This window comes from Coptis chinensis, chromosome 5, assembly GCF_015680905.1.
Source record: "Coptis chinensis isolate HL-2020 chromosome 5, ASM1568090v1, whole genome shotgun sequence".
In the NCBI taxonomy this organism is placed as follows: domain Eukaryota; kingdom Viridiplantae; phylum Streptophyta; class Magnoliopsida; order Ranunculales; family Ranunculaceae; genus Coptis; species Coptis chinensis.
Genome location: NC_141460.1, coordinates 420,722 through 445,506, shown reverse-complemented (window position 1 = coordinate 445,506; position 24,785 = coordinate 420,722). Strand labels below are relative to the sequence as shown.

Genomic DNA, 24,785 nt, shown 5'->3' with positions numbered 1-24,785 from the left:
GTTATTTTCACTTTTAAGTTTTGGCGCCGCCCAAGACATCGCTTCTTCTTCTCGGTAATGAAACAAAGGTCGATTCGAGGCTTCCTCCAAACTTTATACAAACCAAACCAAATCTGTTTTTATACCGAGATAGTTCCTGCTTGTTAACGAGTAGACTAATACCCTGTATGTGTTTTCATGCATGGCGTTAGACATATATCGATAGTTGGTCGTTTTCATGCTCGCTGCTGATGGAAACGACCCACGAAAATCAGCACCACCGCGTCAGCGAGAGAAATCAAGCTCATACCACCCGAGCTCCCCACCATAACATGTTGGTTATGTTAGTTTTTCAGATAAGGGCGCCATCAGTATCGCCTTCAACACTTTCCTTCTCATCAGCTCATGTAGGAATTCGTTCCTTACATACACCACACACTTTTATGTCATCTCCACATGATCCGTGCAGAGAAATTCCTGGGGAAAGAGTTCAACAGTTCAACGCCATGCACAAAAAAACGCACAAGATTAACCTTTTTCGTCTTCGACACCAACAACGGCACAGTACGGATGTTCGATCACTCTCACAATGGTTTACTTGTCTTTTCTTCTCGGTTAACACTGCTAGCTCGATCACACGTATCTCTCTCTGAGGTTTGTGGTACGTAGGGGTTTGTTTTTCATAATTCTCTACTTATGTTCTCTGTTTTTTTTTTCACGAAACCATCTGTTTTTATAGTTTTTTTCCGAAACTTGCGATGGTCCAGTGTCTAAGTCCTTGTGTAAGTCTATTATACAAACCGACTTAAGATGGGTGACGCAATTCTAAGCTTTATCCAATCCGGATTGAATTTTGGAGTCCTAGTTTTATGTGCTGTACACTTCTTTTATTTTTTCTTTATACTCATTTATCACGTTACTCGTGTTCATATTTCGGAACAAATTTTTGACTCTTGTACATTTTTCGATTCCAATTATTTCGCTCACAATAATTCGCTAATTTTTCTCAACAGTTTTCAACGGTCTAATCCTAGTCTCGCTTATTCTATCGGGCACGCGTAAAATCGTCGACATCACTTTCGCATTGTTACGTAATGCGTTGGGTATTGATGTTAGATCACTCAATTTCTTTTGAAATTTTATTTATGTGCATATTTTATTCTATCTGTGCGTTTTCGGCCGTTTTTTATTTAACTGCGTCATTGTGTCGAGTATACGTTAATTTGACATTTTTTCATTTCCGCTAATTCACGAATTTTTCCCGATTGTCCATTTTTCTTATCGTTTACGTTCACACGACACTTTGTTATACACTTCGCTTACTCTTTTATTATTTCACATTTTCCGTGATTTATCTTCTCTTCTTTGCCATGTGAACTTTGTTCGCCTGACAAAGAGGGGGCGGTGTTTCGACCCCCACCTACGTGGCAAAACGTTCATTAGTAGGGGTCTCTATTTTATTCATTTATTCAACAGGGCTAAAGCCTAATTCACAATATCATGGATCAATGTACAGGCCCATTAACTCATGTGTCTAAGGCTGAACCTTAGCCACATGGCTTGCCACTAATGTACATTGATTTATGTCCAGATTCATTTCTTATCAAAGAGATAACTATCAGTTGAGAGTTATAGTCTATCATAATTACTCAAGCTACAAGATTACTTGAGCTACAAGGACTCTTTACTCTACCTATATAAATACCACATTATTTTTCATAAGGAACTACGTTGAAACTTGATCCCTAGAGAATAGATCTTGGGTACGTAGGCAGCCATTATTTGGTTCAGTTTCATCTCCCCCAACATCAAATTCATCTGTTTCTTAGTGCGTTCTTTACCATTGCTCTCGTTGTGTTGAAGCAGTTTACTGCCGAAACAGTATGTGTTCAATCTAACTACTCTATATTAAGTGTCCCTTACAATTATAATAAAGATAAAAAGTACGTCTTTTGTATGTGTTCAATCTTACTACTCTATATTAAGTGTCCCTTACAATTATAATTCTGCCTTTTTTTTATCTTTATTATAAGAAATCCCTATGGTCAAGGAGAAGAATAAACAGGTTCGTAAATCAAGGCTAAGATGCAATCTTCTCCCACAAAGAGAGTTGGTTATAAATGATTCACGTGCTACCGAATTTCAAATATTCAAAAAGTTCAATCTATGCACAAAGAAGAAACCGAATAGGCAAAGAAGCATCACTACTTGATGTTGATTTTCAACATCAACAACAATTCAACAAATTTTAATTTGTCGATTTTGATTTCATTGACAACATTCCACTTCGCAAAAGTACTTGCGATATTGGTAAGTATTAAATTAAACTTCGTTGAATATTTCGATTAATAACTTATATCCTTTTTCTTATCTTTTTTATCTTTATATAGAACTATGGGACTTTGGTGAACCCAACAAAATTTGTTCTTTTCTGTGGAGCTATACTGGAATGAAGAAAGGAACAACAAGAAACAAAAAGACAACTTCCTACATTCTCCATTTGTTGTCAAGTGGGAAAGATACAACTTCCACTATTGAAGAATCCTCCACAATTCTTAAAGGATCTGCTTGAATTAAGGGGGACCAAGAAGCACTCATTTTATTGAAAACATAAGATCATATAATTCGATCTTTGCTTTCACATCAATGGGTGGAAAAATAGACTATGCAATTAACAATGGTGGTGGTCCATATGTCTTGAGAATTCATGGACAAAATTACCATAAAATCGGATCGTTACTTCCAACAGAGATAAACCAAAGTTTGCGCAGCTTTATATATATGACACAGAGAACGAGGTGTCCAATAGGTTAAGTGCTCTGCCCAATCAAGCACTCGAACAAGCATTGGATGGTAGTATAGTTGAAGGATTGATAACAATGCTGAATGTGGAAAATGAAATTGCAAAGGCCTTCCGAATGGCACGAGATAGGTTCAATGAAGAAGACTACATACCATGCACGATTACTTATTGGCACACGCCAAAGGATGCAAGACAAGACATACAACCCGCCTACATCTACTGAAGTAGCATCACTGATGCTTGGAAATGGAGTTGAATTTCATCATCGAGATATAGTTGTTGAACACCAAGAAGAAGGCCTCAAACTAATTCAACATTATCCTAGCTTTATGGCAATGCAATATCCTCTTTTATTTCCATACGGTGCGGACGGCTACACATTCGATATTTTGTATCGAGGAGAAGAAGAAATATCGAAAAATCACCGCAAACACGCTTAGCATCTTCGAGAATATTATGCCTTCGGACTTCAACATAGAGAAAATGAGGGCGGACTTTAGTCGAGGTGGTAAAGTAAAATTGCAATTTTGGTCGATATATACACATGTGTAGAAGAAGAAAGACTTGATTGGTTCAAAACAACCAGTCCACAATTAGAGCGAGAACTATATAAGAATAGAGTTGACTCGATTACACTGGAGACACGATGCAAGATTAGTCGGAAAGCATTTAGTTTTGCCTTCTTCATTTACTGGTGGGCCACGGTACATGGTGCAGAATTATCAGGATGCCATTGCTATATGCAGATGGGCGGGACCTCCAGATCTATTCATCACATTCACTTGCAATCCAAAGTGGAATGAAATTAAACTTGCAATGAAAAGAGTTGAAGGTCTAAAAAATCCGAATCTTGTCACCCGGTTGTTGTTAGAGCGTTTAAGATAAAAGTGGATCATATTATGAAGGACCTCAAAGAAGAAGAACACTTTGGCAAAGTTATGGCAGGTAATTTTAAATATTTTACATCTTAATTTTATTTGTGTGATGCCTAAACTATGTGACTCTTGGCTTGAAAACATCTTATTCCTTCTCCCCTAGTAAATTATTCATTTTATTTTATTTTATTTTCTGTTGGTTTTACTTTATATAGGAAGAATTAGTCGGTTTACAATATAATGTCTAATGTCTCACTTAGAACCTTCAAGCCAAGTGTAATAACTAATAAATAAGCCAAAAAAGGAATGATATTCCAACTGAAAAAGGACTTGAGGGACAAAAGGCAAACAAAGCCAATGGTTGCTCAGGGTTATGCAGAACTTTATATATTATACTCCTTTCTTAGACGTAGCGGCTTTATAAAAACAAATTTGTAAATTTTCATGTGATATAGTGGTATCAAGCATTCATATTTATTTACTTTTAAATTTGAATTTTGCAGCAATCTATGTTATTGAATTCCAAAAATGAGGTCTACCACACGCTCACATACTACTTTGGTTGCACCTTGTTGACAAACCTTCTACACCAACTGACATTGATAAGATTATATCAGCTGAACTTCCAGACAAAAATGATGACTCGTTGTTATATGAAATTGTCGTAGACAACATGATTCACGGTCCATGTGGAGAGCTAGACAAGAATTCACCTTGCATGAACGAATGAAAATGTACTAGACTTTATCCAAAAGAATTCTGCGAAGAAACTACATTCGATGACAAGGGATTTGCAAAGTACATGAGAAGACCAGGTAGAACAACTACAAAAAAAGGAAGAAGAAGACTTTCACCGTTGATAACAGATGGGTTGTTCCTTATAATCCAGCTCTTTCAAAGAAATATGGAGCACACATCAATGTGGAGTTCTGTAATATAAGTCGAATGGTCAAGTATCTCTTCAAATACTTGAGCAAAGGTCAAGATAGATCCACCGTTGTTGTTGTTGAGACCGATACCACTATTGAAAACACGTAAACCGAAGAAACAATAATACAAGTTGATGAAATTCAAAGATTCTTAGACTGTCGGTATGTATCTGCACATGAAGCTTGCTGGAGATTATTTGGATATGATATCCAATATCGATACCCACCTGTTGAGAGACTACCATTCCATCTTGAAGGCGAACATACGGTGTTCTATCATGACGATGACAACACAAATGAAGTCATCACCCGTGAAAGTGCAAAGAAAACCAAATTTACAGAGTGGATGCGCTATAACCAATTACATGAAGATGGTAGACACCTGAGGTATGTTGATTTCCCATTAAAATTTGTTTGGGTTGATTCTTTTAAATGTTGGCAATTAAGACAAAAAGGAGTAAAAATCGGAAGGATCTTTTATGCACATCCGACGTCAGGCGAACGGTTTTATTTGCGAATGGTATTAAATGTTCAAAAAGGTGCAACCTCATATATAGATCTTAGAACTGTCAACGGCAAAGTGTATGAGGATTTCAAATCAACATGTGTTGCACTTGGACTGTTGCAAAATGACGACGAATGGAACGATGCAATCGTTGAAGCAAGTCAATGGGCTGGTAGTGCTTCCTTAAGGCAGTTATTTGCAACACTATTAGTTTTCTGTGAGGTGAGTGAACCTTTGGTTCTATGGAACAAACATTGGGAGTTGTTTATAGACGACATACTGGACAAAGAAAGAACTCGAGCAAATGACGGTGATCTGATTTTAACACCAAGAGCTTAGAAACCATCGCTACCGATCGAGATTGACAGATTACTTAAACAAGTAAACCGTCAACGTAAGGATTTTAAGATATCTTGTTCAAAGATATGAGGTCGAACCTAGAGACCCGGATAGACTCATCACGGAAGAACAACAATATAGTCACAATGAAATGCACCAACAATTTCATGAAATGCAAAACTGCCCGAATCATGACCGAAGACTATATATGATGAAATTATAAATGCAGTCAATACAAACTCAAAAGCGTTTTATTTTGTCTATAGAGGAGGAGGAACCGCAAGACATTCCTCTACAATACCATCTTGACCCAACCGGTCACAAAGCGAAAATAGCCATTGCGGTTGCTTCTTCAGAATAGCGTTCTACTTTTTCCGTGGAAAGACAAATAATTCAAGATTTAAAATCCCAATAGAAATTGATGAGTACTCAACCTACAATATAAGTCAAAACACCATCTTTGGCGGACTTATTCAACGAAATGATCTTATAGTATGGGACGAAAGCTCCTATGACCCACGTGCATGATTTTGAGGCAAGTGACGGACGCTAAAAGATCTAATGGGCAAAGAAAATGAAAACAAGATCTTTGGAGGTAAAATTATTTTGTTAGGGGAGATTTCAGCAGATTTTACCCGTCATTCCAAGAGGTACAAGGGAATTAATAATTTCTTCATCGATAAAACGGATCACATATTTGGCACCATTGCAAAGTCTTCAAGCTAACTAGAAACATGCTTTAGAGAATGTGGATTCTTCATTGGCCGATTTCAAAGAAGTGGGTATTAGACCTCGAAGAAGGAAACTTACCCGCCATTTCCATATTCGAAGGTAAAGAAAAAAATTGGATCCAAATTCCTAATGATCTTCTTATTCCCCCTGGCTATAACAAAGATAAGTGATATCGTGTCAAGCATTTACAAAGATTTACCATCAAAATACATGGATGACAACTACTTGAGATAGATGCATTCTATCACCTACAAACGAAGTCTGTAGATGATATCAACTCCCACATCCCGCCTTCTTTGAAGGACAAATCGTGAGTACTTCAGCCGATTTCAATAAGCTCCATATCTGAAAATATTGAAGAACAATTATGCACGATATACCAGTTGAATTTCTTAACACAATTAAAGGATCCGGTCTTCCAAACCACAAGCCGGAGTTGAAACTTGGCATGACAATCATGCTCATTAGAAACAAAACCGAGCCTTGGTCTTTGTAATGGAACGAGACTTATTGTTATCAAACTAGCTCCAAGGTCATTAGAGCAAAAATTATAACAGGGAGCAACATTGGCGGGGAAACTGATATACCAAGGATAGAGACAACTTATAAGTGCACAAACTGGCCTTTTAGTTTGAAGAGAATACAGTTTCCAATAAATATTTGTTTCACAATGACAATAAATAAAAGTCAAGGACAAACATTGAAGCATGTGGGGGTATACTTGCCTAAGCCGGTTTTTGAGTCATGGACAACTATATGTTGCAAAGATCACGAACAACTACACGATCGGGACTGAAATTCCTAATCAAGAAAAATGGTGAAGAACCGTATGATACACTCGAACATTGTCTACAAAGAAGCATTCAACAATTTACAATGAGGTAAAAAGAAATATTAGTTCAATCTCAAATTTTCATTTTTTTAACTTCATATAAAGCGAATTACTTATTAACTAATTAATTTTTTTATTCTATTGCAAAGATAGAGGGACCAACAACTACTATGGAGACATTATTCACATTAAGCCATTTTTTTTTAATTCTCTTTTGTTCTTTATTGGAATATACTGAACCCATTTTCTATATACATATATATATATAGATTTCAAATATATATATATATATATATATATATATATATATATATATATATATATATATATGCCAAGTGTTTGAAATCACTACAGGTTTACTACTTCATTGGACATACCTTTATTTTCATTTTATATTTATTTTTTAGTTAATTATATTAAATTTGAAAAGATAATCTCCTACTTATCTGTTCTCGGGTCGATCTACTTGCAAAGATTTATACATGACAGACTCATTACAATTTGATAAAGCAAGTCACCAAGTCAGTTAGGAATTTGAAGCTCGAATAAGAATTGATAGAAGTTGGGACCACTATCCGGTTGGAAATGAGACATTGTTAAGTAAGGATATGATCCTCATCGACGAAAAAGTAAGTACCATACTTATTCAATGTCTCTTTTATCACTTTAAGATTTATATCCATTATTTTTTTCATTCATACAGGGTGACCAAATCAATGCGTCTATACCTATGGAGATCTATCCACAGTTTCAGGAAAAAGTTCAAGATGGTTCAGTGGTACATTTGGAAAAATTTACTGTTAAAAACGTTAGGTCTTCTTGTCCCGCGTGAACAATAAAAACAAGATAACATTTGAGAAGTATACAACCATGAGGAATATTTCAGATGAAACATCAATTCCATGACAACTATTCAAATTTTGTCGATTTCAAGAAATTAGCCCCACGGATAAGCAAGACGAATTTCTTCTTCGGTAATTCTAACATTTTTTTTTTTTTCAAAGTACATTAGTTCGTTTATTGGTAAACTTTTCATAGGCTTACCAATAAAGTTTATCTTATTCAGATGTCATTGGTTTCTACAACAACATCGGTGAATTGCAAAAAAATGTTCACACAAGAATGGGACAATCAGATAAAAAATCAATCTACATTGATAATGAGAGGTATGCTTTTTCTTATTAATGATACTTTAATATTTAATAAACCAACTAATCACCAATGGTATATTTTTAACTCTATTTCCTTATTTGTTGTTAGAATGGAATGCTTGGAAATTACTTTATGGGGAGATCGGATTAAACAAATACCACAAGTCCTAACAAAAAATGGCCCAAGAGATATTATAACTGTGACTTCAACAACAGTCAGATTGTTCTCAGGTACATCTATCTAAATATGTACATTCAATAAATTTGAGTGATATGTGCTAATGTACAAAGTTATTGGGCTTTAGGTAATTATGTACTCCGAAAGCAACACCGCAACAAAGGTGTATATAAACACGAAACAGATGATGCTCATACTTTAAAAAAATAGGTAACAATTACTTATTTCACAGGGAAAAAAATGTACATACTTTAAAGTTTATGACATATCTCTCATGTAAAATGCAGTTCAAACAATCTACGGGCAGAGTTGCCAATTTCCAGAAAAAAAGCCATCTACCTATGCAAATGAGGCAATTCAAGTGAAAATTTTAGAAGAAATTGACACATTGCTACTGAGTACTTCATCAGTGGTAACTTCCTACCTTTATCCAAGTTCATATATAATTATTCTTTTCAATTATTGTTTGACTGTTTAACAAAATTTAAAATTATCAATGTATAGGGGAAAAAGTACAAATTTAAAGCAAAAATATCAGATATTGACAACAAATACAATTGGCATTACAATTGTTGTGAAAGCGACCAGTGCAGAAGAAAAGTAGAACTAAAATATCCAGAATGGTGGTGTGACTATTGTTCCATTTCAATAAAAGAACCAACTAAAAGGTATTGAAACAAATATTATTAAATAAATTACAAATATTATCATAGAGACTAAAGTAATTACATTCTATGCAGGTACAAAGTCCAATTTGAAATAGAAGATTCAACATGCAAAAAGTTGATAACAACGTTTGATGATGAGGCCGAATATTTGTTGCAACGTCCTTTGGATGAACTGTTGAAAATTGAGAAACAGGTATTAATTAGCTTTAACTCTTTAAAATTACATTTATTTACAAAAAAATCTCACACGATGACATTAAAATATTCTATGCAGGAAAATGGCTTCGACTTGGTTTCAGAAATATTAGAAGAACCAATTGGCAAGGAATATGAATTTGAAGTCAGAATAACAAAGTACAACTGTGAAAATAGAAAAGATAGCTCATTAACCGTCTCAAAAATAGACAAAATTGAAAAGGTAAGTACAAATTTTACTGTTGGTTATATGCATTATATTGTTAAAATTTTACTGTTGCAGTTTATTGCCTAAGCAAGTTGTGGAACTTTAGCTTCCTTTCATACCCCGGTAATAGTCATAGCTAACGTTTCGCTCTACTACTAACCTATCTTAAAAACAGGGCATCAAAATCATCAAACAAGATGATGAAGAACCAAATGCCAAAAAACAATGTGTAGAAATTCAGGTAACATACTCATTCCCTAATACTTGGAAATAAAATATTGAAATAATAACTAATTATAAGATTTAAAATTATTCTTACTACAGGATTGATTGAATTCATAAGGCTTCTCATCAATAGAATCATGACGTAAATGAAGGAGTGCAAGACGACATACAAAAATACACTCAAGTTATATGTTGAAGTTACTTTATTTATATATTTTTCTTATTTAAAGGGATATTATACATACATTAAACTCATTATTTGTTCATTGTCTTCCACTTAATTGAAAGTTCTTTACTATCTAATAGTCGTACTGCTGCAGGTTTGCTTATTTAAACATCTTTCAAAATTTATATGTCAGGCTTAGAAATATCTATTTGATTAGTTTAAAGGGGAGAGTGTGCTTACAGTCTTTAGTTTATCCATGTCAAGACGCAGGGAGTAGGTACTATGGTACTTTTGTGATAGGGAGATTTCACTAATGTTTGGCGAAGTCTATGGAATTCCACCGAACTAGAAATATCTATGCAGGGAGCATGTTTCAATTGCATATCCCGTGGTGTTTTAGAAACACAATCTGACCGTCATAGATCTTTATAAATTCTAACAATGTGATGCAATGTCTAATTTTACATGTTTGGAAATGGTATTTTTTTTTCAACCACATTACGGGCTGGTGGTTGAAGGGGGAGGGGAGATTAATGGAATTGAGGGGATTGTAGTTGGCAGAGTTGGAAGTGAAGGGATGGTTGTTGGAATGGTTGCTGGGATGGTGGGCAGTGAAATGGATGATATGGGTGTTGAAAGCGGTGCATAAAGCCGGGTATAAGACACCTTCTCCTATTCAGATGACGGCGATACCACTTGGGTTGCAGCAGAGAGATGTGATTGGGATTGCGGAAACCGGGTCGTAAAACCTAGCCGCTTTTGTACTTCCCATGTTGACTTATATATCTAGATTGCCACCTATGAGTGAGGAAAATGAGGTGAGGGTCCTTATGTTGTTGTTATGAGTATAAAGCCGATAATTCAGCTCTTAGAAACTTTAGCTTTCTTTTTACTCGACAAAATCTTTGGCAAATGCACCATTAGGCCCCAATGGAAACGACTTTCTTTGATGCTTCAATAGGTATCTCTACTTTACATCCTCCCGCAGTCAATAGGTATACAGCTGCAACATCTTGCAATAGGTATACTTTCAATAGGGTACCATTAGATTTGAAACCTCAGCATCCAATAGGTATGTCCTTCCTAACATCCTCCGATACTTTACAATGGTGAAACCGATATACACCTGTTTATGAGTACTCTACTACATTCCACGGTAGTATCTCGACTTTCCTCGCAATTTTCAAGAATCAGTACCATGCCCATGTGGAGTCCAATCAGCAAACAAAAGTACCCAATTATATGCCGCATGCCAAAGACATATCTATTTAAGTTTACCATTTTTCAATTTTCATCGCAAGGGAATGTTACCTATAGTAATTCTCTGGAATATATGGTAAGTGTGTTAAGTGTATCGTGTATGTTAAGTGTGTGTGCTATTTGTACTTATGTAGGTACCCATGTAGGTAACATCGTGCTATATATATTAGTGGGCAATGTATCGGGCTATCTCTGGCACCGGTAATTTCAAATTCAGAGTAGCATACTAATTGTGAAAAAATATCGGGGGTTAATGTATCGGGGGTGAATTTTGCAGTTGTTGGTGCTACAACACTTGGTTCTGAATTTTTGAAGAGAAAAATATTAGTATTGTTACTTAACTACTCAATTGAAATACAACTTGGATGGTTCAAACAACTTTTACTTTACTTTTGCCCATCAAAGTCCAAGAAGTATATTAATCAATGGAGTGGGTGACTTCTCTTGCTCTTTCCCTACAACAAAATTGCATTTGCTCTGTGCTCACTGTGTTTGTACTAGGATATGCTGAAATATTTTGAAACTAACACATTTTTTTCTTGATAACAACTTTTTTCCATTATGGAGAGGTTACAACTTTTGCCATGATGGAGAAGGGCTAATAGCTGCATATTACGGGCCTCTCTTTTGTAATTTATTATAAACTTATTATACTAAATATTAAAAACTGAGGTTTTAGAGTGCTACTTAAATAAACTAGAAATTTTAATAACAAAATCACTATGTTCCTAGCTAATTCTAGCTCCGAACTAGAAATTCTACTACCAAAACCACTATGCTTCCAGATTATTCCAGTTCCTTTGCTCCTTAAATTCTGCATTAGCTCCCACATCTCCAAGGACTAAATCATTCTCCAAATTGAGTTTCCTCGGAAGAGGCCTCCTACATTATATATCATTCCTTTTGGTATTAAAGAGCGATATCTTATCTAAAAAAACATTGTAAAACGAGTTATTTTAGATAATTATCTATGAATCCATTTAGAAATCTATCAATAAAATCGATTGTTGTGTCATGGAAAAGAAACTTTAGTCCTAATCAAATCTCAATCCTCCAGCCCAAACATATACCATGGACAGGGGTAGTGTACATAATAATTGCTCATATAATGATCCTTAAGCAGAATTTTCTTAAAATACCAAGTGTGCACCGGCTACTTTTGAAAAACCGGTGCGAAGCTCGGTTCGCATACTAGTCATAACTTAACTATTGAAACAAATAAAAAAATTGAGACCCTACGTAGCACGTACCCACCCAATTGTCCCTTACTTTTCTTACAACAAATTAAATAAAATATAAATAGATCCATAAAAACAAACGCCGAAAACACAAATCACAAAACGTGAAAAATAAACAAAGTTATCAGGATGAAGATAGACTTTTTACCTCTAAACAAAATAATAACACCAGCTTCATCAAGAACACGAGCAAAAGGAACAACTTCATCATGAGATTTAGTAACACCCATTGATTCACAAGCTTTAAGAAGCTCAGAACATCCAATCACTTCATCACCTTCAATAATCAATACTGAGTTTCTTCTTCAATGCTTCTACATTCACCAACCTCTTTCAGAAAACGATATCTCTTCTCTATCCCCCATTACCTTTCACTTCTTCTTGTGAAGTAGAGAAGAAAGAAGGTGGATGAAAACGGAAAGTGTTGTGCAATAATCTAGCTGTTGGTTATTTCAATTTCCAATCTTTCTATTTTGTTTTTTGGATTTATTCAGGATTGAAGATGGTACAGGTACAACAAATGGGTTTTTCTTCGTAAGTGGTTGGTAAGGGTTGGGTTCCGATAATATCGGTGGGTTTTTTTGCCGATTTATCCGAGAAATCGGTGTTCTCGGTCGATATCACCGATAAAATCGCTCACTGAGTCATTACCGAGAAATCGGAAAAATTCATATCGCTCCACCCCTGATATGCGATTTCTCACCGATTAATCACCAATTAAATCCGATTTTAACTGCTTAGAGTAGAGGATACGGAGTAACATGGGCCATTTGGGCCAGAGCCCGCTCATAATAAGTAGAGCGGCCTAGAATTTATATATTGATTGGCTAGGTTTTAGACATCCGATGTGAGATTATAATCTCAACAGCTAGCCATTACTGCTAGAATTTCTCACGACTTGGATGCCGCATTACTTGAACCAATGGTGGTGCTATATGGGGTTGTTACAGTATTGCCACATAGGACTTTCAGATTTTTTAGCAGTCCAGCCAAATTTGGCATGCCAAAACACGATTTTTTTTTTTTAGCATTTTGTGGAATAGTGGATAGACGGTAGACTTTCTGTCGTCTGTACTATTTACTTACAAATGAACAATACTTTGAATAGTGACAGACAACAGAAAGTTTGTCATCCGTTGAGTATTAATAATGAACAATACCCGTTAACGCACGGACGACAGAATCCGGAACTTATTTTTAGTAGCTGCTAGACAAAGCCACAAATTTAACTAGGTATATCACACCATTTAAATTTAAGACCGTTCTAACAACCCTATTTGAATGGTTATTTGGTTTTTGGGGTGTTATATGGTTTTTAGCAGCCCATATAACACCTCATTGGATTTGCTCTTAGCTTACTTTGTCCATTGCTAAAAATGAATTAAAGATCAAAAAATTTATTTAGACTCCCTTAATAACTCCATATGGATTCCATATCTTATGTGGCAACCAAATTATATTTTTCTTTCCAATAATAAAAAAACAAAAATAGAAACAAAAAAATAACTAATAATTTATCCAATTAAATAACTAACACCCGAAATAGTAACAAATAGATAACAAAAATCTTGCTTATATTTCCACAAATAAATTAAACAAAAAAAGAAAGAAAATAAAGAAAAATAAAACCCAATGCCCTAAAAAAAGTTGGGCACCCAAAAAATTCACCTTCGTCATTCTCAACCACTAGGGCTGGCAATGGGTTGGATCGGTCTGGATATATGCAAATCCAAAACTGATCCGCTTTTCAACAATATAGACCCAGAACATACCCGACCCGAACGGATATTTGAGTTAGAGAACCAAAACCGAACCGAAAACTTTGCTTTGACTCCGGATCCGATCCGTTCCGAACCAATAAGCTCAATTTCAACCCGGTGAACCGAGTTTTTTATAATTGGATCCTAATTTTCGTTATATAAATATTAAATAATTTTTTTTTGCTAAACACAAAAACAAGATATACAAATCCAAAAGGCATAATGAATGATTTTAAATCCAAATTTGTAAGGGAGAATTTTCCTTTAGATAGAAACTATCCTTTTATTATGTAAAAAACATATCGTAATATTACATATGTATTTTGCATATCTTATTTTGGAACTTTAAATATTGTAATGTTGCGGTAATAGAAATATATGGTGGAGAAAAATTAGAAAGAATAAGACTAAATTTTTTTAATCGGATTAGGCCTATAACGGTTCGGTACATACTTAATCCAGAACCAATCCAATAAGAGTCTGGTTCTGATTTTCAAGACCCAGAACCGATCCAATATGCTAACTACTTGTCCCAGACCCGTTTTTATTGGTTCAGACCGGATCGGGTATTGGTTCTTACCCGACCCATTGCCAGCCCTATCAACCACCTCGCACTCTCTTTCTTGTCACAAAATTCTATTTTTTTTTATCACTTTAGTTATATTAATTTTGAATGGAGATAAAAAATCTACATGTTAAAAAAATCTATATATCAAAAAAATATATATCTATCTATTGACTTAAACAAATGTTTGGATGATTATGTCAAAAAATATGATGATTTGTTTCACAAGTGCACCCAATTCATCTTTTTTTTTTTGGAAGTTAAGATTTATTTTTCTTTATTTTATTTATTTCTTTCTTTGGTTGAGTTGTTTGTGTAAAAATAGACAAATTTTTGATTTATTTGTTATTTTGGATTTAGTCATTTAATTAGGTATGTTATTTGGTATTAATTTATTTTGCTTTTTAAATTTTGGAAAGAGAATAGAATTTTGATGGCGGCTTAAGAAATGGACTCACAAGCAAGGAAAAAAATATCGTCGATATATCCGATATATATCGTTTTTTTGGTACACCGACATCGATATATCCGATATATATCCACCGAATATTGAATTATTTTTTTTCTGATATATATCAGAATTTCTGATATAACGATATATATCAACTGATATATACGATATAAATTGTTGACTTTGACCGATATTGTTGACTTTGACCAAGTATTGTTGAGTTTGACCGATATATTGTTGATATTTCTGATATAATAGACGATATTTCTAATATTTCTGATATATCGACATATAAAACAAAATTTTGACTGGTCACAAAAAAATAAATATATCCGATATATATCGGTTTTTGGGTACACCGATATATTCACCGAATTCGATATTTTGATCCTTGCTCACATGGGAATTATTGAGGGAGTCTAAGTAGAACTACTCATTAAAGATACTATACCGACATTCAAATTATTGTAACTGGAAAACTATGAAGCACAATCACCGCACAATCACAGGCCAATTATTGAATCCAAAACTAAAGTTCAATACTTCAAATAGACCTTAGATTTTAGAGTCCTACGAATGGCTCACTAGCTGATTCAATAAATCCTGAACAAACTTTCGTCCAATCAATCAAACCCAAAAAACCTGAACTGGAATCTGCAGACTGTATAAGTTTTAAGAAAACTCTGAAGAACCCTAAAAGAACACACCGGCCTACATATGCGTAGAAGATGTTGTTGCCAAGGTGTAGGCATGGGTTGGAAGTTGGAACTGAACCTCATAAGCCATGGGTTTGTTGCAATGTTGCCTCATTTTCATGAGTCATGAGTAGTTTGTTGCTTGGCCCGGAGGCCTAAAGCCCACAGTCTGTTAGTAGCAACTAACAAGTATGTAGAAGTGGAGAATTGGGCCTGAGCTACCCCAGTTACTTATTAAAATTTAAACATTTACTTAGTGAAAAAAAATCTATGAATAAAACTTCTAGTTTGGTTTATTTCCTCCATTGTGAACTTGTTTTTAAGATTCAACTCGTTTTTCAGCATTGATATTGTCGTCAGACCAAGAATCGAGCCCTTTCTTCAATTTGCTCTTCATTTATACTTTGACATTTTACATTTGTTATTGTTGTGATTTCAAGGGCGGGTAAAATGGAGGTTTTTATATCTGAAAAATAAAAAAGAAAAAAAAGACATGCAAGATAAAGGAAAAGAAAGTATTACCATTAAAATAATTTTGGGGGAATTTTTGTCAATTTTGTGTGTTAGTGAGTCGTTTGGGGGTTATGTTAAGTTGTATATGGATACAGACGCAGACACAAATGCGACAATTACTCGGTTATCTTTAAAAAATATGTCGCAGACGTGGCAAATGAAGTGGAAATTAATTAATATTTGTGATTGTATTTTATATGAATTATAGACATTAGAAACTAATTTAAATGTATCATAACATAAATTCAAAACTATTTATTTAAGATAAACAACTACATGATTAAGTTATATATTTTTTAATCAAAATTGAGTTTTTTAATATTATTTTATTTCAAGTTTCGCTCTTTCTGTCAAATATCTGCATCCCGATTCCTGGCCATGATGACCACACGATCCATGCCACACCAGTCCCCGCATCGACGTCCGACGTGGACACAACCCACGAAGAGGTGCGGCCTATTTCATAGCTTGGGGTAGGGGAATATCTCTTGAGCGAAATCCAGTGGTAGGTTAGAGATATAGACTGGGCTTTGACTTACATTTGCCACTAATTGGAGCGAAAAGTTAAACGTAATATCAAGGCCGACTTGAGTCTCTTAGTCAATTGGGCCCATCGAGAGATAAGAACCATCGTTTCTTCTTTCACGAGGAGAGAGATAGATTGTCACGAGGAGAGAAATTCACACACCCTTCACCTCTTTTGTTTTAAATTATTACAGTCGGCCATTAGAATTAACAATCATATATGGTGGTGAGGTTGTTTCTATCCATGTCAACCACTTGGCGATTTTAAGAAGGCTTAAAATTTTTGTTAAACAGAAAAAAAAAAACTCGGGCTCAGTGGGGCAAATCACCGTCTTCCTCTCCAGAGCTGTTTCGGGTGATCACATTTCCGAAACTTTCATTTGAAATTTTGACGAAATTATTGTGTATTATTGATTAAGCTTTAGATAATGTGAAGATAAAGACGAAATGAGTGTAGGACTGTAGGGTGGTCACTTTGTTTATGTCGGGCAAGTGGGAAAGCAAGGCGACAAAAAAAAAAAAAAAACGTGAATTCGCAATATCATCGTATCATATTTTTACTATTGACGAGTAATGACTAATGAGAGATCCAGTCACCTACTTTTCTCAACTATGACGACTATTCCAATAATTGAGTGAGCGAGCCACCAAGTCAATAAGAAAGTGCACTCCGTGTAATTCTCAATAAGAAAGTGCACCTTTTACTATTTTGAATAATGCCATTCCCTTTACCAAAAAAAATAATGCCATTCCAGATCTTGTCGCTCACCACTAACAATACAAAAAAAAAAAAAAGGTTAGTTGTTTCACGTTCACCGCCATCTTTGTGTCTTGATTACTGAACTGATGAAACCGATCAAAGATGTGACTTAGTCCAAAGTTTGATTTCAACTTATTATTATTTCATGTAGTTTCTAAGAAGAAGAGAGTGAAGACTTTGCAAGCTTATAAGATTGAGGAAATGAAAGACAGAATGGAGGAAGGAAGACTAGTGCTAAATTCTGACGATACCGAAAGTGTGGGAGGCGAGAGAGCGACATATAGTGGGCCACTGAACAAAAGATGGAGCAGAAAGAACAGTGTTAAATTCTCCAACTTATTAGCTCCTCCTTCTACTACTACTACTACTAGTGGCAATAACATGGATGGTGATGTTATTGAGATCACACTGGATGTCCGCGATGACTCAGTTGCTGTGCACAGCGTCAAGACAGCAAATGACGTAGAAGATCCAGAAATGACATTGCTAGCCAAGAGCATAACTGATAAGGCTTTTGAGAAGAGATCATCCTCATTGGGCTCTTCTGCCTTGCGAAGTGCTTCTATTCGAATTAAGCAGGAGCTCAACCGTCTCGCTTCCTTCACCTCCTCTAGTAGCGCCAGCGCCAACAAAAAAAGGTATGACAGAACCAAGTCGGCGGCTAGGCACGCACTCAAGGGCCTCAAGTTCATCACTCACAAGACTGATGCTGCTGCTGCTTGGTTGGCTATTGAGAAGCGTTTTCATGATTCAACTGCCTCCACAGGCGGCCTTCTTCCTCGCGCTCTTTTCGGGGAATGCATTGGTAACTATAACTTAAACTCAACTCTCTACTACTTCATTCATTGCTCATCACTTTTTGGTTCGGTTTTTTGCTCATTAATTTTGATTCTATACACATAAATGCGCGTTGTAAATATTGTGTAATGTAAAAGGGATGAACAAGGAGTCAAAGGAGTTTGCAGTTGAACTCTTCGATGCGCTTGCACGGAGGAGGAACATTAAAGATGGCGCCATTAGCAAAGCAGAATTGAGAGAGTTCTGGGAGCAGATCTCTGATCAAAGCTTCGATGCCAGGCTCCAAACCTTCTTTGACATGTAATCCACTCTACTGTGAACTTCTCCTCACACATTCAGATTCATATTCATAAAATGTTATATTAAAAACTCATTACAGCTCACATTATATGACAAGCTGCGGCTAATGTACGTGCAGGGTGGATCGAGATGCAGATGGGAGAATAACTGAGGATGAAGTCAAAGAGGTCAGTTGTAAAAATCTGAAAGTTTGAAGAAGGGGAGAGAAATAGAGAAACAAAATGTTCATTATAATCATCCTATCTTACGAGTAAAAGTATCTGTATTTGTTAACAACCTCTAACATCAACAACCTTCTCTTGCTGAATTCCGTTAGGATAAACTCATAACAACTTCAATGATATTCTGTTACACTAACTACCTCAATTAAATTCTGTAACTTGTGAACTGGTGTAACCGCCTTTTAATTTGTGCTGGCAACTAGCACTCATAGTCGTTCAACTCATCGTTTGTTTTGTGTAACGGTGATTTAGCGGTTAGTTTTTGTGGTGCAGATTATCACTCTCAGTGCTTCTGCCAACAAGCTGTCCAATATTCAAAAACAGGCCGACGAATACGCAGCATTGATCATGGAAGAATTAGACCCAGAACATGTCGGTTACATCTTGGTAAGTTACATTTCCAGTATACTTCTATGTTTCATTGCTTAAACTCTGTTTCGAATGTTATCTGTTTCTTCATTCACTTTAATCTCTTCTACTTTGGCAATCGACAACAACAGATTGAGAACCTGGAAACTCTACTGCTGCAGGCTCCAATCGGGTCTACCAGGGGAGGGGATAGCCGAAAGCTGAGCCAGATGCTCAGCCAGAAGCTCAAGCCCACAAAAGAGAGCAACCCTCTACGTAGGTGGTATTGTAATGCCAAGTACTTTCTACTTGATAACTGGAAAAGGGTGTGGGTGTTGGCACTATGGTTTGGAATTTGTTCGGGATTGTTTACATACAAATTCATTCAGTACAAAAACAAAGCAGCATATGATGTTATGGGATATTGTGTCTCTGCGGCCAAAGGCGCAGCAGAGATGCTTAAGTTCAACATGGCATTGATCTTACTACCAGTGTGCCGCAACACAATTACATGGCTCAGGAACAAAACCAAATTAGGATCCGTTGTTCCATTTGATGACAACCTCAATTTCCACAAGGTTAATACAGTTCCTGCCACTCTGTCCTTTTGTCCAATCTTGTTTTCTATATTCACCGATCCATGAACAACACTTCAGCTTTTGAACATCTTCCATTGTTTAGGTTATTGCGCTGGGTATCACTGTCGGAGTAGGAATACATGCAGGAGCTCATCTAACCTGTGATTTTCCTCGACTTCTTCATGCGACCGAAGAAGAATATGAACCGATGAAACCTTATTTTGGTGATGAGCAACCCAAGAATTACTGGTGGTTTATAAAAGGAGTAGAAGGTGTAACTGGAATAGTTATGGTGGTTTTAATGGCCATTGCATTTACCTTGGCCTCCCCTTGGTTCAGGCGCAACAGGCTTAACCTCCCCAAGCCTCTAAAAAGGCTCGCAGGGTTCAATGCATTTTGGTACTCTCACCACCTCTTCATCATTGTCTACACCCTCCTCGTCGTTCATGGCATCTACCTTTATCTCACAAAAGAATGGTACAAGAAAACGGTTAGTAGATTTAAATTGTCAATCACCTTTTGAATTGTTATTTTCAATATGTTCTCATTGTTATGTTCCTGCAAACTACCTTTACTTGTACACTCAAATTAAAGAGGAGGCTTATGCTACGTTGTGTGTTGGCAGACATGGATGTACTTGGCAGTCCCAATAGCCCTTTATAGCTGTGAAAGGCTGATTAGAGCATTTCGATCAAGCATAGAACCAGTAAAGATATTGAAGGTAGGTTCTAATACATTTCTTTATTTGGCGAATGAGGAAAATTTGTTACTGTAACTGTGAAGCATTTGTACAAGGGTTTTATTGTCTCATAATTTGTTATGTGCTAAATGTGTGGGAGCATGGGGTAGTGGGTAATACTTGCTGTAAGTGGGTTGTAGTCATTATGTATTAGTGGGTAGTTAGTGGTAGTTGCAAATTAGTATGCAAGTCTTATAAATAGTTGTAACCATGGACTGAAGTAGGGATGAGAAAAATATTATTGTAGTTTGCGCTTGTGTGTGGATTACGAGGTCAAAGGCTCCTCAATAAGCCTTAATATTATGTGTTTTCAATACAATCACTTCAAGATTGCATCATAATTTTTATAAATCTAGCTACACTTAAAGTTTTCAACTGATGAGATTTAATTAAATAGTTCCGATTGGTCTTGAATGTCTCTTTATAAACCTAAGTCAGATGGTAATCTTCCTTTGCACCTCGTTGAGAATGTATTTCTCTGTTCCTCTATGTTAAGGTTGCTGTGTATCCTGGGAATGTCTTGGCACTTCACATGTCCAAACCACAAGGCTTCAAATACAAGAGCGGGCAATACATGTTTGTCAATTGTGCAGCGGTTTCTCCTTTTGAATGGTAATGAGTGACATACTTTAAAATTATCTTTTGCGTTCTAAGAGTATCCAAAATGGTAACTGACGTTTGTTTATATAACTTTTGATGAGAAGGCATCCCTTCTCAATTACTTCAGCCCCCAGAGACGACTACCTTAGCGTTCACATACGAACTCTTGGTGACTGGACAAGACAGCTCAAGACAGTTTTCTCTGAGGTTTGGCATCTCAATTTGAATTTGGATATTTTAGTATGGCATGGCATCTCAGCGAAAGTTCTTATAATATTCCTTAATTACTTAGTATGGTGTTAAGTAATTTTCTTTGTGATTCCTTGTAAGTCATAACTCTTTTTGTCGTTATTCACTTCAGGTGTGTCAAGCACCTACTGGAGGGAAAAGTGGACTGCTTAGAGCAGATTACATGCAAGGAGGGAACAACCTGAGGTATGGGACATACGTTTAGTCAAGAAAAGTACAATGTCACTCACACTTTTTTTTTTATAAAGAAGCTTTCTAAACTATGATGTAATATGAATCATTAATTTGTACAGCCCTTACGGTAGAGTCTGGTTTCCTTCTGACTAGAATCTGTAGGATTTTGTTGCCTTCTTTATGGTAATCAATAATCTAGGAATTATAATGGAACAAGTCAGTACAGTTTGCCTTTTTGCCAAAGTTTACGAATCTGACCGAGTTTTCTTTCTTCACTTGTACTTGTGATATATATCAGTTTTCCGAGGGTAATGATAGATGGTCCCTATGGTGCACCAGCCCAAGATTACAAGAAATATGATGTTGTTTTGCTGGTGGGTCTGGGTATTGGTGCTACCCCAATGATAAGCATTGTGAAGGACATTGCGAACAACATGAAGGCCAATGAAGAACAAGATGCCCTAATAGAGGACGGTAGAGATACTATTGCTAATCGTACTCCTAAGAAGAAACCGTTCAGGACCACAAGGGCTTATTTTTATTGGGTGACAAGAGAGCAAGGTTCATTTGATTGGTTTAAAGGGATCATGAATGAGGTTGCAGAGGCGGACCAGAAGGGCTCCATTGAGCTCCATAATTACTGCACTAGTGTGTACGAGGAAGGTGATGCCAGGTCCGCTCTCATTGCTATGCTTCAGTCCCTCAACCATGCAAAGAATGGCGTAGATGTGGTGTCTGGAACACGTGTTAAGTCCCACTTTGCAAAACCCAATTGGCGCAATGTCTACAAACAGATTGCACTGAATCATAGGGATGCTCGAGTCGGTGAGTTACTATCATGTCATCATAAGTGATAAACGTATATTATAACGTCTACAGATTTGGTATGCTGACAGTTGGGGTGTTTTGACACCTTAAATATCCCAAGCTTTCAAGTTGAAACACACATGGTATTAGGCTATTAGCACACCCCAAAGTAAGTCTGATTGGTGATCTTCTGATAAAAGATGTTAGCACAAAGTTCACAGAAAAGGTCAGCGAGTTGGAGGAGTTTCAACATGCAGCTCCTCCAGACAATAGACCAAATTGGCTTATAATGTCCCGTCCCAACTACCCCCCCCCCCCCCAACACACATAGACATCATGTTATCCGTGAGGAAAACACTCCACATTTCGTTCACTAGAATATGAGACTACTGAGTTTGAAATTCGTGCAAACTCTTCAGGTGCTTGCAATTTGATTATTGGTATCAGACATGTATAAGCACACTGGTTTTTAAGATCTGCTAAAAATTCCTTCTAATAGTGCATTATAAAGGCTTGGCCTACAGTCGGCAGTTACAGTTAATCTCCTCACTTGAAAAGCTCTTTTCATAATATTGCATTTGAAATGCTTCCATGTAGGGCTAGGGCTTTACCGAATCTTAATAAAAGAGCCACGCCACATTTAGCATAATTGTATGCTTTGCTCAGAAATCTCAAAGCTCTCTGACCAAACTAAGGTCTTATCTGTGACGAGTGTTGGTCATCAAGTATTATTTAGTACTTACTATTTGTCGCATTCTATGCTAATTTTGTAGTGGAATAGATCATTTGTAAATGCATCAAAGTCCAACTTACATGCATATTATGTGCTTACTATTCTTTTAATTTTGAATTTGAATGTACACAAAATGTTTGGTGGTCCTGACTTCTGAGTTCTGACTATCATTTTTATTTGTTTGATCACACTTACAGGGGTATTCTACTGTGGGGCACCAGCATTAACGAAGGAATTAGGGCAGCTAGCATTGGACTTCTCTCACAAAACCTCCACCAAATTTGATTTCCACAAAGAGAATTTCTGAATGACTTACTACTCACAGCGTGTACAGATGAACGGCCATCGGCAATGTTATCCACCACTTGCCTGTTTTTAACTATCTCTAATTGTAGATTATTGAACTGCCAAAATTAGGCAGCAAGTTCAGCGGGAGCAGCCTTAGAGAAAGTGGCACCCAATGCTGCACTGCCCAGTCCGCGTGTTACAATTTCTCCGTGTGCGTCCATCAGGCTTCATTGGTACCAGCACAAAAAAAGGTCCTGTGTACCAGCGCTCAATGAGTAAAGCATAGTCAATAACCCGCACCTCCTATATATGCATTATGTTGTAATGTAACATCTACAGTAGACATTCACTCATTGAGGCTCAGTCTCGTTGAAACTAAGTTCAACTGAGGATGTTCAGTCTATCTCGTCTTTGTAATGTCTAGGGACAACCATATATAACAGGGGCATTCTAACCATAATATTAGGTAATTACATAGATCTGAAACCCTGTCCTGATGAACTGACAAAATATCTTGTCTATATTTACTCACGTTGGGAACTTCTTGGTGATGCTTTGCTACCACAACTACTGTTCGATGCAGACAACGCTGAAGCTCTGATTAGAATTGCTTGTCCATGCTATCTTCCCTAGTTAAGTATTTAGAGAACTAATGGAAACTTGGTCGATGATTTTCCATTGTCTCATGTGTATGTAAGATTTGGCTAATTTGCAAAATTTAGTCTAAAACAGTGTAGTTAAGCGTCTACACTCTCTTTGTGCTTTAGTGTCACGGATACGTCCCGAAGCTTGTGCTGAGAGGAGTCTGTGCGGCGTATATGATCGTGCAGTTCGGTGTTGGGGTTTATACCAATACCAATCGATTCCCCCCACTACACAGATAACTTGTATTTGAACACAATTCAACTCCAGACAAATTCTAAATATAAACTACAACCTATGCTAACATGACAAACTCGCTAAACAATTATTAACAATAGATAATAATGTAAAGCAGAATTAAACGCATACCACAATACAAAGATATACCGTGGTTCGGCCAATGATGTCTACTTCCACAAGAACTAGTTTTTTATATAGTGGGAAGGAATATTACAATCTCTCATTTCAGTCTCTCACCTAACTAGATCACTCTTATATCTTTACAGGGTTATATCACTATAAATGTTATCTCTCAATCTTGATAGCTTTCAAGATTGGGTTTTCTCTGACTTTTGTGCTGCCTCTCGTGTGTTTGGTTTTGCCAAAAACCCAAACATATAGTGCCAAACTCGTGATTCCGCAAAAACAGAATCTTGCCAAATTAGGCATGGGCGCCGCCTCGAATTAAGGCGCGCAACGGTAGCGCTGCGCTCTTTTGCCTTGGATGATGTCTAGGCACTTGAGCGCGTGGCACGC

At 36.4% G+C, this 24,785-nt stretch overlaps 1 protein-coding gene and 1 long non-coding RNA gene across 2 annotated transcripts; both read left to right on the top strand.

The window, feature by feature from the left end:
- Window positions 1-8,994: 8,994 nt before the first annotated feature.
- Window positions 8,995-9,787, top strand: LOC147496166 (uncharacterized). The gene is made up of 4 exons (XR_015194175.1): window positions 8,995-9,184; window positions 9,266-9,409; window positions 9,570-9,635; window positions 9,719-9,787. It is a non-coding gene; the product is annotated as an uncharacterized LOC147496166 (long non-coding RNA).
- A 7,631-nt stretch (window positions 9,788-17,418) lies between these two features.
- On the top strand, window positions 17,419-23,866 carry LOC147496165 (respiratory burst oxidase homolog protein C-like). The gene is made up of 12 exons (XM_086559153.1): window positions 17,419-18,357; window positions 18,488-18,650; window positions 18,769-18,817; window positions 19,145-19,258; window positions 19,372-19,797; window positions 19,901-20,287; window positions 20,423-20,518; window positions 21,033-21,148; window positions 21,241-21,343; window positions 21,498-21,571; window positions 21,858-22,384; window positions 23,297-23,866. The coding sequence occupies exons 1-12, from the start codon at window positions 17,754-17,756 to the stop codon at window positions 23,404-23,406; spliced, it is 2,769 nt and encodes a 922-aa protein (XP_086415279.1). The 5' UTR covers window positions 17,419-17,753; the 3' UTR covers window positions 23,407-23,866.
- Window positions 23,867-24,785: the final 919 nt, after the last annotated feature.

Bases quoted from the DNA above. Each gene is read 5' to 3' on its own strand.
- LOC147496165 (XM_086559153.1), top strand. From the start codon at position 17,754: ATGAAAGACAGAATGGAGGAAGGAAGACTAGTGCTAAATTCTGACGAT. The intron at 18,358-18,487 runs GTAACTATAACT...GTAATGTAAAAG, and splicing joins TCTTTTCGGGGAATGCATTG to GGATGAACAAGGAGTCAAAG. The intron at 19,798-19,900 runs GTTAATACAGTT...TCCATTGTTTAG, and splicing joins ACAACCTCAATTTCCACAAG to GTTATTGCGCTGGGTATCAC.